The sequence below is a fragment of the Monodelphis domestica genome, chromosome 4, assembly GCF_027887165.1.
Source record: "Monodelphis domestica isolate mMonDom1 chromosome 4, mMonDom1.pri, whole genome shotgun sequence".
Lineage (NCBI taxonomy): Eukaryota > Metazoa > Chordata > Mammalia > Didelphimorphia > Didelphidae > Monodelphis > Monodelphis domestica.
Window position 1 is genome coordinate 294,381,131 of NC_077230.1, and position 19,671 is coordinate 294,400,801.

Consider the following 19,671-nt stretch of genomic DNA (forward strand, 5'->3'; position numbering starts at 1 on the left):
ATTGTACTTGAAACACTAGCAGTAGCAATTAGAGAAGAAAAAGAAATTGAAGGCATCAAAATTGGCAATGAGGAGACCAAGCTATCACTCTTTGTGGATGATATGATGGTCTACTTAAAGAATCCTAGAGAATCAACTAAAAAGCTTGTGGAAATAATCAACAACTTTAGCAAAGTTGCAGGATACAAAATAAACACACATAAGTCATCAGCATTTCTATATATTTCCAACCTATTTCAGCAGCAAAAATTAGAAAGAGAAATTCCATTTAAAATAACCTAGACAATATAAAATACTTAGGAATCTATCTGCCAAGACAAACTCAGGAACTATAGGAACACAACTACAAAACATTCTCCACACAATTAAAACTAGATCTAAACAACTGGAAAAACATTGATTGCTCATGGGTAGGAAGAGCTAACATAATAAAAATGACAATCCTGCACAAATTAATTTACTTATTTAGTGTCATACCCATTGAACTACCAAAAAACGTTTTTACTGAATTAGAAAAAACCATAACAAAGTTCATTTGGAAGAACAAAAGATCAAGGATATCCAGGGAAATCGTGGGAAAAAATGCAAAGGAAGGAGGACTTGCAGTCCCAGATCTCAAACTGTACTATAAAGCAGTGGTCATCAAAACAATTTGGTACTGGCTAAGTGACAGAAAGGAGGATCAATGGAATATACTTGGGGTAAATGACCATAGCAAGACAGTCTATGATAAGCCCAAAGATCCCAGTTTGGGGGACCAAAACCCACTATTTGATAAAAACTGCTGGGAAAATTGGAAGACAGAATGGGAGAGATTAGGTTTGGATCAACATTTCACTCCCTACACCAAGATAAACTCAGAATGGGTGAATGACCTGAATATAAAAAAGGAAACTATAAGTAAATTAGGCGAACACAGAATAGTATATTTTTCAGATCTTTGGGAAAGTAAAGAGTTTAAAACCAAGCAAGAGCTAGAAAAAATCATAAAATGTAAAATCAATAATTTTGATTACATCAAATTAAAATGTTTTTGTACAAACAAAACGAATGCATCCAAAATTAGAAGGGAAGCAACAAACTGGGAAACAATCTTCATTACAAAAACCTCTGACAAAGGTCTAATTACTCAAATTTATAAAGAGCTAAACCAATTGTCCAAAAATCAAGCCATTCTCCAAATGATCAATGGGCAAAGGTCATGAATAGGCAATTTTCAGTTAAAGAAATCAAAACTATAAATAAGCATATGAAAAAGTGTTCTAAATCTCTGATAATCAGAGATGTGCAAATCAAAGACCTAGCAGATTGGCTAACATGACAGCAAAGGAAAATAATGAATGCTGGAATGGATGTGGCAAAGTCAGGACATTAATGCATTGCTGGTGGAGTTGTGAATTGATCCAACCATTCTGGAGGGCAATTTGGAACTATGCCCAAAGGGCGCTAAAAGACTGTAGCCATGGCACTGCTGGGTTTGTATCCCAAAGAGATAATAAGGAAAAAGACACGTACAAAAATAGTCATGGCTGCACTCTTTGTGGTAGCAAAAAATTGGAAAATGAGGGGATGCCCTTCAATTGGGGAATGGCTGAACAAATTGTGGTATATGTTGGTGATGGAATACTATTGTGCTCAAAGGAATAATAAAGTAGAGGAATTCCATGGGGACTGGAACAACCTCCAGGAATTGATGCAGAGTGAGAGGAGCAGAACCAGGAAAACATTGTACACGGAGACTGATACACTGTGGTACAATCAAATGTAATGGACTTCTCCATTAGTGGCAATGCAGTGATCCTGAACAACTTGGAGGAATCTATGAGAAAAACCACTATCTACATCCAGAGGAAACACTGCGGGAATAAAAGCACCAACTGTTTGAATACATGGATCGAAGGGATATGGTTGGGGATGTAGACTCTAAATGAGCATCCTAGTGCAAACAACATCATTGAAATAGGTTCTGATCAAGGATACAAGTAATACCCAATGAAATTGCGCATTGGCTGCAGGAAGGATGGGGGGTAGGGAAGGAAGGGAAATAAAGTGAGTATTGTAACAAAAAAAAATAATAATAAAATTTTTTAAAAGAAACTGAGGCTTTCTTATCTAAAGCAGGACTTAAACCCAAGTTACTCTAATTCTAAAGCCAAATGTACTATACTTATTCTCAAATTATATGAATTTAAAGTAGTTTAGTTATATTTCAAGAGTATAAAACAGCAAAAAATGGTTTTAGAGAATCATACAGGACCACAGATTCTGAAAGGAACCATATCAACCACCCAATCTAATCCTTTTATGCACCAAATTTACAGATATTAGAAAGGTTAAATGACTTGCCCAAGGCCACACAGGTAGTGTCTGAGGCAGAAGTTAATTCAGCTCTTCCTAATTATAAGCCCAGCAGTCTAAATACTGTACTACCTAGCTAGATATACACTGATTGTTCCAGGGACCTTAATGTAACTATAAAATGTATGTATAATACAAAACATACATCAATCATGCTATGAATTTAACATAACTAATTAACATTTAGTTATAATTTTGTTTGACTTCATAAGCATTTAGAAAAACTTTTTTTTTAATTTTGAGGATGGTCCATATCTCTTAACATAGTTGTCCACAAAAGTTTGAACTGATTCCTTCTTTATTCTCTGAAAAATTTCCCTGAGGCAAGGAGAAGTATTTAAAATCATTTCACTGACTTTAGAACTATACTCAAAGTTGACTTTACCTTTTAAGAATTGCTTTTTGGACACTTAAAATACTTGATGGCCTAAGCACATTAATTGTAACAGTTGGAAAGGAGGATTTTCATCAAGCTGGCGGGTTTTTTTCACTTTTTGTATTCTTATTATCTTCCCTCCCTATAGTCCCAATCAAATAATATTAAATATAATAGAAGAAAAGACCATAAAAGAGAGCTAGAAATATATGTATGGATTTGAGGAGAGATGATCACATTCTTATCTTGAGAGTAAGAATTGTTTATGAAATGAGTGTATAAATCTGAACTTGGAGTCTTTTCTTAAAATTTGGCAAGTTATATTAATTATAGTTATTAGACATTGCTGAATGAGTGGAGAAATGAAATACAAACTGTTAATTATAAAAAATCAAAATTTGTCCCTCACCAACTATACTTACCCTGATATTGCTCCATATCTTTTGACCAAAGAGTTTCTTTTCCATATTGAGTCTCATCATATAAAAATTTAACTTCTGTGGCACCAGCATCTTCTGCATTCTGAATTAATTCCTAACCACAAAAATATACCCAAAATAGCTTTATTTCACAAATAGAAATTTGATGCCCATCTTGCAACTTAATGCATTTTCAATGCCAACATACAATTAATTATTGATCATCTATTTTAGGCATTGTTCTGTTCTATACTACTGATCCTAAGTGCCATCTATCACAAATCTTAGCTTGGTTAACCCTTCTGAGATGACTTCCAACTCTAGATCTATAGTTCTACCATCTTATAAACTCTAAACAAGTAAAGAGATGTTAAAAAAAAATCTAGGCTATCCTAAGTAATTTGAAGAAAAAAAAGTACTGCATTCAATTCTGTACATGACATTTTATGGAGGACATTGACAAACTGAAGCTAGTCCAGAAGTCCACCAAAATAGTGAGGAAACTGGATACCATGCCAAAATTAGTCTAAGGTACTAAAGAACAGAACAGGAATTAGACTGTTCCTGCATAATCCAAAAGAGTCAGAACTAAGAAATGTGGGTTACAAATAAGAATATTTAAGTTCAGTGGTATTTAAACAAAGTGCTGCCTAAGGAAGCTCAGTTTCCCTATCACTAAGGTCTTCAAGTTCACTTGACAAGGACATCTTAGAAGAAATGTCTGTTGAGGCATACAATGGACTAAATGATTTCTGGATCCCTTTCAGCAATGATATTTGAAGTTAAATAAATGACTGAAATACTGGCCTCAGCCTACTTTATCTAACATAAAACTAGTAGTGTTCTCTATACCTTAAGAATCTGTCCTCCTTCTGGATACCTTCTTAAAATGTCCTTAAGAAAATCAACAAGAGGTGGAGTTGTTTGACCAAATCGGCCTAAAACACAAAACAAAAGTTGTTGTTACCTTTTTGCCATCTTGATACTTACCCACTTATTCCCTTTAATGTATCTTTGTTCCAAAATCTGATGCATCTACACAATATAAACCTTTAAAAGAAGTCATTATGTAATAGCTGAATTATATCAAATCCTTTTTTACAAAAATTAAATTCCATAAAATAATTGAAACTTAAAAGATTTCATAAAATAAATTTATTATAACTTTTAAAGAATGTTCCATGATTTCATTCAAGAACAACATAAAATATTTAGTTTGAAAAAAATTAGTTTCTTTTGAAAATATTCATTACTTAACAACTGCTTCTAAATAATAAGCCAGGTAAATTAGTTCTCATTTATTCATAGTGGTAGCTCTAGTATATCTATTTAAATTAATTATCCATTCTAATTCCATTTGTTGTCTCACTATGAAGGGTACCACACCTCTCTTCCTGCCTACTGGATCAAAAACTTTCTAGATTTGCCAAACGGAGAGATTCAATCAAGCATTTGGGTTAAGAGAAGAACATCTTCTGAGCTGCACAGGATATTTGAAGACAAAACAAGAAAAGTTAATTTTTTAAAAAAAGAAAACCATATTGTTAATTTTCTAAATATTTATTATTTTACAATGACTTTTAGAGAAATCCATTGACCTCTCAAATCTGCCCATTATTATTTGAGGGGAATCTCATTACTCTTTGTCTATCTGATTATTTTTTTAAACCCTTATCTTCCATCTTAGAATCAATACTATGTATTGGAGAAGAGTGGTAAGGGTTAAGTAATGAGGGTTAAGAGACCTGTGCAGGTCCACCCACCTAGGAAGTGCCTGAAGCCAGATTGGAACCTAAGACCTCCCATCTCTAGGCCTGGCTCTCTATCCACTAAGCAACCAGCTGCCCCGCTCTAACTGATTACTTTAAATGAACTAATTTACTCTTGTTCACTGATTTCTCCTGATGTTCTCTCAAACTATTCCTATTTCATAATATTCACCTGTTCTCTGCCTAACACATGAAGTCATTTTGCAACAATACAAACTTTACACCCTTCTTTATATATATATATATATATATATACCTCCTCCTTTTAAGCCTTTTGATTGAAGGTTTAGAAAAAGATCACAACTTTTATAAGTTAGAAGGTCTCCAATCTTGATCCAATCAGATAACTGAAAAAAGAAAAAGAACATATGTAATGTATTCCTTGAACATTTAAATTCAAAAGTTGTCAACAAAAAATAATGTCTGTTAATCAGCATGAAAAAATAAGAAATCTAAGCAAGTATATTATTCAGAAAACTAGTGTCAAAGCTTAAAGATTTTTAAACTGTTTTAGAAAATTTTCTGAAATATATTACATGTTCTTTCTTCCACAGAACATATTTCAATGGATACATAATATTAATATAGGTTCCCCTTCTAACTATAAAAATCACAAACTGAAATTGCCTCAAAATGTATAACTTCCCTATCTTTACATAAATTCTTATAAAGCCTTCCTATAAATCTTCAAAAAGGATCTTCCTGATATTCTGAATGTTGTCCTCTGGCATTTAAGATTTTGTGGCTTGAAGAGTTCTAGTTGTTATCCCTCACTCTGATTCCTTAACAGGTCTATCTCTTTTCAGATAAAATATTTCCTATATCGTTTAGACCACTTCTAGACTATAAAATCATTTGCAATATGTGCAGCTAATTTATACTCACCATATAGCTATCCAATGACCTTATAGTCACATAGAATTTTAATTCTTCAGAAATTGTGGTGTTTCTATGATTCATGGCTATAGAGCATTGTAGGAGGATATTGTTTAACAGATGATTTTTGTGTTTGTTGAAAACTTGGGGTCCTTGAAATCGCTATGTGATTTGTAATTTCTTAAAAACAATTTAGCCCACTCTGCTTCTTCCATTTAATTATGTACCCAATTAACAGTCCATCTGCAATGACTGATTAAGTAATATATAATGATGACATAACCCAGGAGGTTGCCCAAACAGATATCACAGTTTGAATGAGTTTTTTAATCCAATTTGGTTCCTCTCGTAAGGATTTTAAGTCAGTATTTTTTAAGAGTCATGAATAGGCATTATAGCATTCCAGGGTTCGACAGCAATTATCACTATACCATCTACAAAGGTGAGAATATATGGGACTTCTCTATCTATAGAATATGTCTCTTTCATTTGTATTCTTCAGTGGACATCCTTGATAATAGCAGTCAACATCTTGGGCAAATGTATATATCTCCTTGTTTGATGACATTTAATGTAAATATGATCATAAGGATTTTTTATATAAGCAAGAGATCTTGCATTATCTAAATGTAAGTCTTTTAGAAAATTTGTTGGAGTGGAGCCATTAATATGGTGTTTTACTCTACTGAGTCAAGTCTTTAGCTTCATAATCAACAAAATATAAATACTATAGGATCTTATGTTATAAATAGCTATAAGTTAATTCACTGACTAAATATATGGTCTGCTATAGAAAATAATTTGCCAGTGTTTGACAATCAGAAAACATAAATTACTTAGGAAAGAATTCCCTAATTCACAAAAACTGCTGACAAAAATGGAAAAGAGTCTGGCAGAAAATAGGCTTATGCCAACATGTATAACATTATATGGAATCATCATTAATTCAAATTGGATCCGTGGCATTAACATTCAAAATCACACTATCAAAAAATTAGAAAACACAAATTAAATACCTTTCACAACTATGGGTAGAAACTGTATTGATAAACAAGGGACAAAAGTACAAAAGAAAGTAGATAACTGATTAAACAAAACGAAAAGCTTTTGCACAAACAAAATTAGGGTAAGTACAGAAAGTTAAACAGGTAAAAATGTTGCTATCAAATTTTTTCAGGTTAGATTTAAGTATCTAAGACATATAGACAACTAAAAAATAATCTACAAGACCAGAAAGGGGCCACAACTTCATTTTAGTCAGGCAGCAACTGCTGTTCAGCTGCTAACAGGCTAATAAATTCAAGAGCCCTGGGAGAGGCAGTACCCCCAGAGAAAGGGTCCTACTTCTAGCCTATTCCCTGTAGCCATTACCCATGTAAGTAACTACTATGGTGAAGAGAACAGGCATCCCTACCAACTACCCCCACAGGGGAAAGCAAGCTAGGTTAACTGGCACCCTGAGTGAAAAACAAGAATCAGCTTGTTTCAGGCAAGTCAAATCATCATTATTACTTGACTATCTCCCATGAGACTCCAATGGATGCTGAATCCACAATGTTTTCAGACCCTGCCCACATGCATCATCCTGGGCAACCATCCCCTGTAGAAATGTAACCTGACAATTGCTCCTGAAGATATTATAGCCACAGCTACTGACAACCAGAAAAATAAAAAAGTTCTTGCCACTAAAGTCCATAGCACTGTCAAATGGTTCAACATCAAATATTTTATAAATAGAAGTAATATTAAAGAAGAAACATTACCAAAGAGACCAAGAAGAAAAAGAAAGTTCTAATATATACCAAAATATTTATAGCAGCATATTGTGGAAGGTAAGAATCAGAAACAAAGTAAATGTCCACTGTATTGGGGAATGTCTAAACAAACTGCAGTATATGTTCATAAGAAATGAGGAATATGGTAAATAGAGATAAACATGGAAACATTTATTCAATCTGATGCAAAGTTAAATTAAGTAGAGCTAAGATTTCAATATAAAGAACCACAAAACTATTTAGAAAGAATGTTGCAAAATTATAAAGAACCAAGACAGTCCCCCCCAAAATATGAAAAGATACCACTACCATTCTCCTTTGCAGTGCTAAAAAGTCCTTGGGTGTGGTACATAGCATATATTTTCTCACCTCACATAAATGCTTTCTGCCCCTATCTCCTCCCCTTGGGCCTGTCTCATATGAACAGATGGCCAGTCTTCTTCTTGTGAAGACCAACTTCTCTATATGCAGAAATGACCACATTCTGTCCTGTATGTGCCAGCAGATGGCCCCCCTCTATCAGCCTCACTTTCTCCCTTATTTCAGTCATTCCATGTCTGCTGTCAGTCACCCTCTTCTTGATAACTCTTCTCTCTAGGATTCAGGGACATTATTGTGATTTTTTTTTCCTTCCTATCTGACCTTCCTCAGTCTCCTTTGCTGAACCTTCAACCAAGTCACACTGACTAGCCACTGATATGCCCCAAAGCTATTTCTGGGCCCTTTCCTCTTCTCCCTTTATACTATACTTTGTGATCTCATCTGCTCCCATGAATTCAACTCACATCTATACATAGATGATTCTCAAATCTTTTATCCAGCTCACACATCTCTCCTGAACTTGTCTCACATTTTCATAAACTTAACTTATTATCTTTCCTCCTCATATGCAATCTGTTGTCAAATCAAGTTATTCAACCTTCAAAACCATTCTCTTATAAGTCTCTTTCTGGCCCATGATACAAGTTCATCCCCCCCAATGCAGGCCTTATCACCTCACCCCTAACTTATTGAACAAGCCTATTACTGGTTCATCTCCCCATCACAATCCCTTCTCAATTCAGCTATCAAAATAATTTTCCTAAAGCACATATCTGACCATATCACCCCACCTACTCAATACATGCCAGGGGCTTCCTATCACCTCTAGAATCAAATATAAAATTTGTTGTTTGGTATTCAAAGCTTTTCAAAACCTGTCCTTCTCCTACCTTTCTAGTCTTTCACCTCATCCCTTCACACTTCATGTATTTGGTGATCTAGTGATATTCACTTCCTTGCTGTTCTTCCAATAAAAACTCCAACCCCTGACTCCTTTCATTTTCCTCTTCTTGTCTCTCATGCCTGACATTCTCTCCCTCCTCATTCTACCTCATGACAGGCAGGAAGAAAGGAAGCAGAAATGAATGAAATAAGCATTTATTAAGCACCTATTATTATATGCCAAGCATGTGCCAATCACTTTACAAATATTATGCCACTTGACCCTTATAACAACCTTGGATGATAGGTGTTATACAGCTGAGAAAAATGAGGCAAACAGAGGTTACATAACTTGTCCAAAGTTATACTGCTAGTAAAGTGTCTTAGGATGAATTTGAACTCCTCTTCCTAGCAGTTAGGGGACCAGGAAAGGCTTCTCATCAAGGTGGGATTTTAACTGACACTTGAAGGAAACCACAGAAATCAGGAGATCTAAGTGAAGAGTGAAAGAATTCCAGGTATAGGGAACAACCAATGAAAATGTGAAAAGTTGTAAGATGGAGTAAACTGTAAAGAATAATAAGGAAGCTGGTGCCACACAGGGTTGTAAAGCACATGGTGGATTGTTAAGTAGAAAAAGACCAGAAAGGAAATAAGGTTTTGAAAGGCTTCAAAAGTCAAACAGAGGGTTTTATATTTGATCCTTGAGGTAAAAGTTAGAGTTTACTGAATGGAGGAAGGAAGGGTGGAGGAATAACATAGTGAGACGCATTTTAGGATTACTTTGGTAGCTGAGTCAAAGTTGGACTAAGGTAGGGAGACATGAGGCAGAGCAACCAGTCAGTAAGCTACTGCAATAGTCCAGAAGTGAGGTGATAAATGTCTCTGAGGGGAGAAGGAAGTATAATTGAGAGATGTTGCAAAGGTAAAATAGAATTGGCAACTAGAATTGGTGTTGGCCATGGCAAGAATGGTGGGACGCCTCTCAAAAGTGGATACTTTCCTGGAACATGGCTGCTGAGACATGGCTATCTCCTCCACAGGACTCTGGGAGGAGGAAATAGTTGGTCAACATCATAGTGATTTGGCACAGGATGTCTCCTGTCTTCCCCTTAGGATCCTTTAATGCTAGGTGGGATTGCCTGCACTGGAGGTAACAGCTAGAAGATGGTGGGGATGGCTAGCTCTGTGCCTTTGCATGGAAAAGTAATGTATCAAGTATCTAACCCCTGTCCTTTTGGCATTGATGCTGAAAAAAATAGGCATCAGTGGCCCACTTTAAAAAATGTTCCCAATACAATCCACACATTTGATATATAGAGAGATATAGATATATAGATATATTTATTTTACCATTCTGTAATATTTTCAAATTTTCAACTAGTTTAAAAGACAATAGAAAGACCTGGTAGCTGAAGAATATCAACATTAATAATGTGTACTGAAGAAGTTTAAAACATGATATTAAGAGCAGGAAATGCCCAGGAAATGAAGTAGATGAAGAATAACATGAACAAACCAAGTATCCACTGATATTCACAAAAATATTAGAAGAACCACAGAAAAAGCTACAATAGTAATAGGCAGGCCCTTCATGAAAACTATACAGAAAGGCAAAGACAAGAATCACACATGATGGATAGACTTCAACTTACACAGGGGGAAAAAAGAATATCTACAATGTTGAGCTCATGGATCCATTTAAGGAATTTTTTAAATTATTAAAACCAAGATCTATCATTATGTCTAAATAATGAATATGGTTAAGAGGAAATAGCATTTATTGTAGGTTTATTTTCTAGTATAATCCCTTCAAAGTTAACAAAAATCTCATTTTGAAAAATATTCAAGTATTTTTCATTTAAAAAGCAATATAAATGCAGCTACATAGCACAGGAAATAGAATGCCAAGCCTGGAGATGGCAGGACTTGGGTTCAAATATGACTTCAGTGACTTTGTGATGTTAGGTAAGTCATTGACCCTGTGTCGAGTACTTGGCCTTCTATTTTAGTTATTATAAGGGCAGAAAGTAAGGGTTATTAATAAAAAAAAATTTAATAATGTAGTATAACTCTATTCAGGTAATAAAATTACAAAATTTCAGGTATAGAAGATATCTCATTTGCAATTTATTCTAATACATCCTCAAAAAAGAATCAACACACTGGAAAATTTGATATTCAGCCTTTGACTGAAGACCTCCAGAAAATGAGACTGCCATTACTTTGAGTCAACCCATTCTATTCTTGAATCACTTTGTTAGGAAGAATATTTTTCTCATATCAAGTTTAAATTTTCCTCTAGGCAATATCCACCCATCACTCCCAATTCTCACAAGAGGGCAAACCCAGTCACTCAACTTCTCTGATCTACACTTTTCACATTTGCTAAAATGAAGATAATATCTATAGGACTTAGTTCTCAGCATGGTAAAATTAGTACTTCACAGCATAGTAGAAAGAGCACTGGCTCTAGAATCAGAGGATCTAAGCTCAAATTCTCTAAAGCTTACCACTTCTGCAACCTTTGACAAATCGCTTAATCCCCATGGGCTTCAGGTTCCTCATCCATCAAGTGGGAGGGTTAGAATTAGAACTTGAGATCTCTTCTACCTTTAAATAATATATTTAAAATAATTTCCTGCTATTAAAATCTTTCTTTCTTTTTCTTTCTTCCCTTATCTTACATCTTAGGATAAATATTGTGTATTGCTTTCAAGGAAGAAACATGGCAAGAACTAAGTAATGGGGGTCAAGTGACTTACATAGAGTCACACAGCTCTAGGTCACTTGTATATGTCAGTTATTATGGATGCATAAAATATATTCTAAATATTAGATTAACTGTTCTAATAAATTAGTTTTAAAAAAATAAAGTTGCAAATTTCATTTTGCTCTCATAAAAATTAAGTTAGTAACCAAATCAGCCAATCTGTTATTAGTATACCCTCTGACCATAATGTGCCCACACAAGGCCAAGGCACATTATTAAGACAAAGGACATAGGCATTTGCTGACTAAAAGATTACTAGATATGCGATAACCCTACTAAACAATGAACATATCACAGTAAAACACTGTGGGGTCCTTAATCCTGCAACCTTGCTCCCCGATTTTCCAACTTCCTGAGAACCTTTACACAACTGTACGTCTTTGTTGTCCATTGCTGATAAACCTCATAATGATTTTCTGGACACCCCATTGGATAATTCAGATTTAATATTATTTAGAGATGGCTCTTCATTTATGAGAGATGGCATACACTCTACAGGAACTGCAGTAGTTACCAAATTTAATACTCTCTGATCAGCTTCCTTACCATCAAATATAAGCGCACAAGGTGCAGAACTCAAGAGTTGAAACATGCCTGTATCATTGAAAAGGATAAGAGTCCCAATTTAGAGACTCTCGCTACGCCTTTGGCATATGTCATGCTGTTGGCATGCTATGGCTCTAAAGGGCATTCTTAACATCAGCTGAAAAATATATTGCCAATGCAAAACTTATTACTGAACTTCTTTCTGCCATCCAGCTCCCTGAAGCCATAGTTGTCATTCACTGCTCTGCACACACAGGTCAATGACCCTGTCTCCAGGGGAAATAAAAAAGCAGATATCACAGCCAAACTAGCAGCCTTAGAAGGACAAGAATTAATTTTGCCACTAACAATTACTGATGATTTGGATCTCTTTCCTATAATGACAAAAAGTGGGAAAATGAAAGCAAAAATTTAAAGCAAAACAGATTAATGGAGTATGGGTGTCATCTGAAGGAAAACCCCTGCTCTCTAGTATTTTTTACAACAGATTTGCCAATCTATTCATAAAGATAGTCACTTTGGCACCCAGGGCATCATTGACTAGTAAAAGAGTATGGATACACCCTGGTATAACTACTATAGCCTCTAAAGTATGTACAGCCTGCGCTACCTGCCAGGGCTTTAATCAACATGCCTTTAGTGGCAATGCCTTTGGTGAATGCCCTCTCACTTACACACCATTTGAACATTTACAAATCAATTTTATCTCTATGCCTATAAATTTTGTCTGGTCATGGTCTATCAGGTGACCAGGTGGACTGAAGCATCCCTACTACTCAGGCCACATCTGCTTTTATTGCCAAAGTCCTCTTAAAAGAAATTATTCCTCATTTTGGCCTGCCAGCACATATTGATTCAGATAGCAGAAATCATTTTACCAATTCAATCTTATCACAAATTTATTCATGTTTGGGGATAATGCCTAAATTTCATACACCATATCATCCCCAGGGCTCCAGTCATTGAAAGAATGAATAAAGAACTTAAAACTATGATTGGCAAATTATGCATGGAGACTCATTTAAAATGGCCTGAAATTCTACCTCTGGCCCAATTTTATCTCAGAAGCAGATCCAAAGGTGATTTACACATCTTACCATTTGATGTACTATTTGAACATCCACCTATTCAGGCACAACCATTTACCCCTGCCTATACCTCATTGTAAGGCGGGGATACAATCATTGCTACATATATCAATCACAAACAAAACTGCGAGAACTCCACAACTCTAGAGCTGCTGTTCAAGCAAGGCCCCATAGACTTCTCACTTCATGATTTAAACCTAGATGACAGTGTGTATATAAAGAATTTCAAACATACTGGGTCAACTGAGACTGCTTATGATGGACCATTCCAAGTCCTATTAACTACACCGACAGCTATTAAAATTGAGGACAGGGACTCTTGTGTTTATTGTAGTCCTGTAAAATGAGTACCCGCTATTGATAATGAATAATGACTTGTACTGATTGTATTTGATCACTGATTATGAAAGACTTCCCTACTGATGGAATTTGTACTATTTTGTTGTGCTTTATTTGTGCCTACAATATTTGATTTTCTCTCTCATTTTTTGCATTTTAAGCGCATGTCACCAGTATTGAGAAGATTTTCTTTTAACTATTTTTGATTTTTGCAATAGAATAAGCTAGAGGTCCATTTGCCTAGCATAGACTATAGACAAGGAAACCAGGGCCTCTCCCCCAACATGGTCTCCAGAGGTCTAAAAACTCTACCCAAGGCCTCTACCATTCTCACCTGTATTTGTCTTAAAAAATTAAGTTAGAGGACAGCTAGGTGGCTCAGTGGATAGGGAGCCAGGCCTAGAGAAAGGAGGTCCTAGTTTTGAATCTGGCCTTAGATACTACCTAGCTATGTGACCCTGGACAAGTCACTTAACTCCAATTGCTTAACTCTTACCACTCTGCTTTGGAACTGATACCAATTCTAAGATACAAGTCAAGAGTTTGGTTTTTTTTTTTTTTTAAGTTAGGAGCATTTATTTTTTGTCTGTGTATCCTGTGTGCCAGAAATCTTCCTCAACAGTTCTTATTGACTTTTTTTTTTTTAAATCAGGTCCTTTTTCACTGGTATAGAGAATTCTTCCACCAATACAGAGCTGCAACTAATCTGTAACTTATCTGTACCTTGTCTTGGAGGGTTTCCTGGGGCACTAAGAAATTATCCTGTCCACAACAAAGCAGCTAATATGTCAGATGCAGAACCTGAAGTCAGTTCTTCTGATCTCTAGGTCAGGTCTCCATTCACTGTACCAAACTCTCTTTCAACTGAACATGTTAGAAAAAAAATCCTTCTCTCTTGCCAAAAAAAAAAAAGGTAAAGATATGGTATTTGATGACAAAGATAGCAACATAAGAACATTAGAACAGTATGAGTAAAGATTATGTCACTGATTCCTGTACCTCCAACCAAAAAAGAGCCTTTACCTACACTAAAATTGAGCATTCTGAAAATTCTTAAATCACAGGAAATGAAACTTCTGAGTAATGGGCCATCCTTTTCCTGATTGTGGGGTGGGGAATAGAGTGTGGGGGAGTATTAATAAGAGGGAGGAGGTTAGAATGCCTACAAAAATAAAGAAATAAAGAAAGCAAAAAAAATCGGGTAAAATATTTAGGTGTTTCGAATAATAACTTTCAAATTTATCTTTAAGTGCTTCACAAACCATTGTCTCCTAAATGTGTCTAATTACCCATCTTACTTATTTACCCCTATTAGACCAGAGCTTTTTATTTTCTACCTTTGTATACTCAGTATAGTGCCATACATAGCAAGCAGTACATACTCTTAGATTTTTCTCCCATTTAACTTTTTTTACATAGTGAAACACTTGTTAATTTCTAGGTGATCTAATTTATGGCTAAGCGAGGTTAAGTTTGCATGCTTGAAAAACATTTTACTAATACAAAACATTATTTATGCGTGTCATTCTGGGATTGCATGCGGTCATCGGAGCATCCTGTAAGTAACAAAGTTGTAAAAGTTACCTCCCTCCCGCGGTGCCACAACTGTTGTTCCGACGCCGGAAAGTCGGTTTCCCTGTAGATTAACTCCTTGACTTCACCGACTGTGGTGGGGGGCGGCACTTCATACGTCCTAGAGCCCACGCAGCCGTGCAGGACTGCCACTCGCGCTAACCTGGGCGGAACACAAAGAGGTCTATTAAGCCAGGGCAGGCGGAGGGTGCGGCGCCACCCTAGGCTCACAGAGAGCTGGCGTCCAGGAGAATTGACCCCACGTGGGGGCTCCAGGGCGAGCTCCTGCCCCTCTTCCCCAGCCCCACCCCGGGATCCGGAATCCGAGACCACTCGGTGCGGATCGGGATGAGACCAGAGTCTTGTGGAGGCTTTACCTGTCCCCCATGACGAGCCGCCCCCGATCGGTAGCGGAGAAAGAAACCCCAGAGGGGATGGGCGACTGGGCTGGGGAAATAGATGTAGAGGGCAAGTCTCTAGCCGCGGGTTTGGCTGCCCCTCCCTCCTTGGCTCCGGGTCGCAGATAGTCCAGCCGCCGCCTCCAACACCGAGCAAGCAAAACCCCGCCCAGGGGAGGCCCCGAGCGAGCTTGCGGAGAACTGAAAAGGAGTCCGCATCCCGCCCGCGCGCGGCGCCTCACGTGGCCCCGCCTGGCCGGGCACTCGCCGAGCCCACCGGCCCTGCTTCAGAGGTAGAAATGGAAGAGGAAACAGCGCGGGCGCGCGCGCCTTCCCCTCGGTGACCGGCACGCGCCTGGGGAGGGAACATCTTGAGGAGGAAGCGCGCACGCGCGCAGGGATCGAAACCGTTAGTTCAGGAACCCTACAGCGCGTTCCTCAGCAGTTGCCTCCCTGCGGGCTCCTGAGCATGGCCCTCCCCGTCCCAGATCAGAAGAATCAAAAACTCGTGGTTAGGTCTGGGGAAAGTGGGTGCTTGCCTTCCGGGGGCCCGTGTGTGTCCCTGCCAGGACTTACCAAACTCTCTAACGCGAACTCAGCAAGTGCTGTCCATGCCATGGTCTGGGACACTTATTCCCAATCCTTCACCTAAAACTGTTAAATGGTAAGTCATCACCACCGCCACCTTCAAGTGGCATCAAATTACTTTACAAAACAGGCAAAGAAAACCACCTCTCCTTCAGGACCTTACTTTCCAACGGAAGACCAGCAGGAAGGAGGGGCTTTAAGCCTTTTGTTGCTTACAATCTCTACAAGGATGCAGAAGAGGCACTTTTCATTATAGAAATTTCAACATACAATCAGACGGCCTTTATTAAGCTCCTACTGTACAGTACCGAGAACTGAACTCAACACTGGGGATAAGAAGAATGTTTTTTTTTTTTTAAGTCTCTTCTTTGTCGGACCCTGTTTTTGAATTTTGTTCTGAAATGTTGAGAGTAAACAAATTTGTCTGGGTCTAAAAGCCATACAGACGATATTTGTGGGGTTCATTCATGTATGACTCTTTGTGACCACAGTTGCAGTTCTCGTGACAAAGATACTGAAGTGATTTGCCCTTTCCTTTTCCAGCTCATTTTACAGATGAGGAAACTGAGGCAAACAGCCCAGGGTGAACCAGCTAGGAAGTGGCTAAGGTCAGGTGTGAACTAGGGAAGCTGAATTTTCCTTACTTCAATCCCATCACTTTATCCACTTTACTACTTAGCTGCCCAAAAAGTTTATATACAAAATGTCAAGGGAATGAGAGAAACACCTCTTGGTAGAAAAAGGAGAAGGATGGGTTGTGATTAGCATCACTGGAGGGATGTACCCAATTTGACAAAATACTATAAAACCTTCCGAGGTCCCTAGTTATATGGTAAAAGGGTGCCATACTTGAAGATAGAAGACATAGGTTTGTATCTTGGTTCTACTATTTACTAATTTTTTTACCTTGGAAAAGTCACTTGGAATCTCACAGTTTCCTCATGTGAAAAATTGTAACATTTCAACTAGATGACCCTCTAATGTCTGTTCCAATAATAAATGTATGATCTCTAATCCTATGTTTTCCAAGAAAAAAATTGTATAGAAGCAAAACATAGATCATATTTCATGCTATTCTTTCTAAATAAAAATTATGGGAAAGTACTAACCAGGAACACTGCAGAAGGTGGGTAAAAGTCTAACAATCAATGGAACAATAATATGCTGTTTTCATGTGAAGATCAGTTAGAAAATCAACTAGCAAAGACTTATTGGAGATGCCTGTAGGTGCTAGAAGACCCAAGTTTGAATCCTGATTCAAACACCTCTTAGCTGAGTCACCCTAGGAGAGCCAATTTCTCCTTGCCTCAGTTTCCTCAGCTGCAAAATGGAGGATAATAATAGCAATAATAGTCCCTTATTACACAATCTACCTCTGAGAAGTGTTGTGAGCCCTGTGAGGCTACATTATCTCATGAGTTATGTAAACTGTTTTGTGAACTTTAAAATGCTACAGAAATGCTATTAATATTATATGAAAAAACATGGAAATTAATTATTTTAATGTTAATACCCTTCACCATGACAACCACTGAAATTGATACATACAGGATATCATACAGGATATGGATTTCCACCCAGAAACCCATTCTAAGGACCACATAACAGACAATAAGAAGAAGCTACCTTCCTCTTGCTGATCTAGGGTATCTGATACCCAGAATCCCTGCTCTTGGAATATGCCCCCAACCTTCCATCTCTTACACCTAGTATCACTTACATGAAGACAGCATTGTTCAATAAAGAACACAAATTTTAAACAATTTTATTGTCATTCAAGTTTTAGCTCTGCCAACCTTCAACAAGACAAATCAAAGCCATACTAAGAAAGTTTCCACATGTGTAAAATGGGGGTAAGGATAGTTGTACTACCAACTCAGAGTGTGGGCAAGAAAAAGCACTTTGTAAACTTTACTGTGGTCTATTAAAATTTGAATTATTCCTTTAGATGTGTTTCATTTGGTATGGAAAATCACTGAATCAAAGGGCATTTCAAGGAAAATCCTAGAAAGTCTCCGGCAGCTGTTAGTAGTATCCACCTCCAAATAAGAATGTCTAGTCACCCTGTAGGAACAGAATTTGGGAAGAGGGAAAGGAATAGCTGATTTTTCTTGAAGAATCTCTAGGTTTGGATAAAATAAAAAAGATTTCTAGGTAGTAAAATTTTAACTTGGCTATGAAAATCAGCATTTATTCTTCAGAGATTTTAAAAAAGTAGGGAATGAAATGAACCTAAAAAAATGGAGAAGTGGTTTGAGGGGATTGGGTGGAAGCATATGATTGTTCTCTTCTGATATTTGAAGAATTGTCATATAATGGAAGAATTTGACTAATTTTATTTAGTACCAGAGAATAGACCTAGGAACAATATATAGAGTTAACAAAGGGGCAAATTTGGGCTTCATGTTAGGAAAAATTCCTTAACCAAGTAGTCTAGTAATGGGAAAAGCTACACTGAAAAATCCCCCTCCTTGAAAATCTTCAGCAGAGATTATATAATCAATTACTTGGCAGGTATCTCCTCTTGAATTGTGGAGATTCCTATCATTTATGGGTTGGATAAAATGACCACTGAGATTCCTTCCAATTACCAAATTTTTTCAAAATAAAACTTTGAGCAAACAATTTCTGAGACCCTCTCATCTAAACATATGAAACAGGGATTATCACCATGTCTATTCCAGATCTAACCTTCTGTGATCCTAATTAAAGTTTGGTTTCCCTCACCCCTACTTTAATTCTCACTATAACACACTTCCCTTCAATCTGAAATATTTTTTTAATCTGAAAGCTTTATTCACTGATCTTATTATAATGAATACCTTAGGTTTTTTTAAAGCTTCATATATACTGTTATTTTCAGCATTTTCGTATATCAGCAGTGTTTCAACCCATACCCCTCCCCCTCTTCTTTCATGGCTCTTATCTAACTCTCATGTACTTTCTTTACCTTTTGTGCCACCCAATTTCTTTTTCTATATCCATATCCTCTTCCTAACTTCTTGTTCATATCCCAATATCTTCTCCCTTCCTCTTTAATCTTTTTTCTCTCTGTTTATCATATAAATATAATGATAAAAATGATAAAAAAAAATACAGGGAGAATTTTTTAAGTATTAAGATGGAAACCAATTATACTGAACTACATATATGTATTTCAGTATAATTGGTTTCCTTTGTAATGCTATGAAATTTATTTCATGCATTTAAAAACACTATTGTGAGGAGTCCATAGGCTTCACCAGACTTCCAGAAGTCTATTACACATAAAAAGTTAAATTCTACTGGTGTTGAAAAAGGAGAGGAAAGGGAAGGTTGAGAGAAGAGAAGGAAAGGAAAAGAAAATGAAGGTGAGGAAAGGGAAAGGCGGAGAATGTCCAGAACAGAGCTGAGGGTTACATCCACAGTTAGAGAAATAAGACTTAAAAAGGGAGGGAAAGAAAGTGAAAACCAAGAAAGCTTAGTGTCACAAAATCCCAGAGTAAAAAAGAAGTACCATAGAGGAGAGACTGGTCAACAGTGTCAAATATTGCAGAGAAGTCAAGACAGAAGAAAATTGAGAAAAGGTTCTCAGATTTAGCAATTAAGAGA

At 36.8% G+C, this 19,671-nt stretch overlaps 1 protein-coding gene across 7 annotated transcripts in view; it reads right to left on the minus strand.

Moving 5' to 3' along the window:
* Nucleotides 1-19,671, minus strand: part of SACS (sacsin molecular chaperone) — a 79,912-nt gene that overhangs the window by 31,937 nt on the left and 28,304 nt on the right. For 4 of the 7 annotated variants that reach the window (XM_056794680.1, XM_056794678.1, XM_007495217.3 and 1 more), the window contains exons 3-6: nt 15,107-15,257; nt 5,179-5,269; nt 4,006-4,091; nt 3,157-3,268 (exon numbers count right to left, since the gene is read on the minus strand). In XM_056794680.1, the coding sequence (XP_056650658.1) occupies nt 3,157-3,268; nt 4,006-4,091; nt 5,179-5,269; nt 15,107-15,257 (440 nt within the window). Of the gene's footprint in view, nt 1-3,156; nt 3,269-4,005; nt 4,092-4,539; nt 4,634-5,178; nt 5,270-15,106; nt 15,258-15,471; nt 17,121-19,671 lie in introns of those variants that run through there. The other 3 variants (XM_056794681.1, XM_056794679.1, XM_056794683.1) reach the window with 2 other exon arrangements.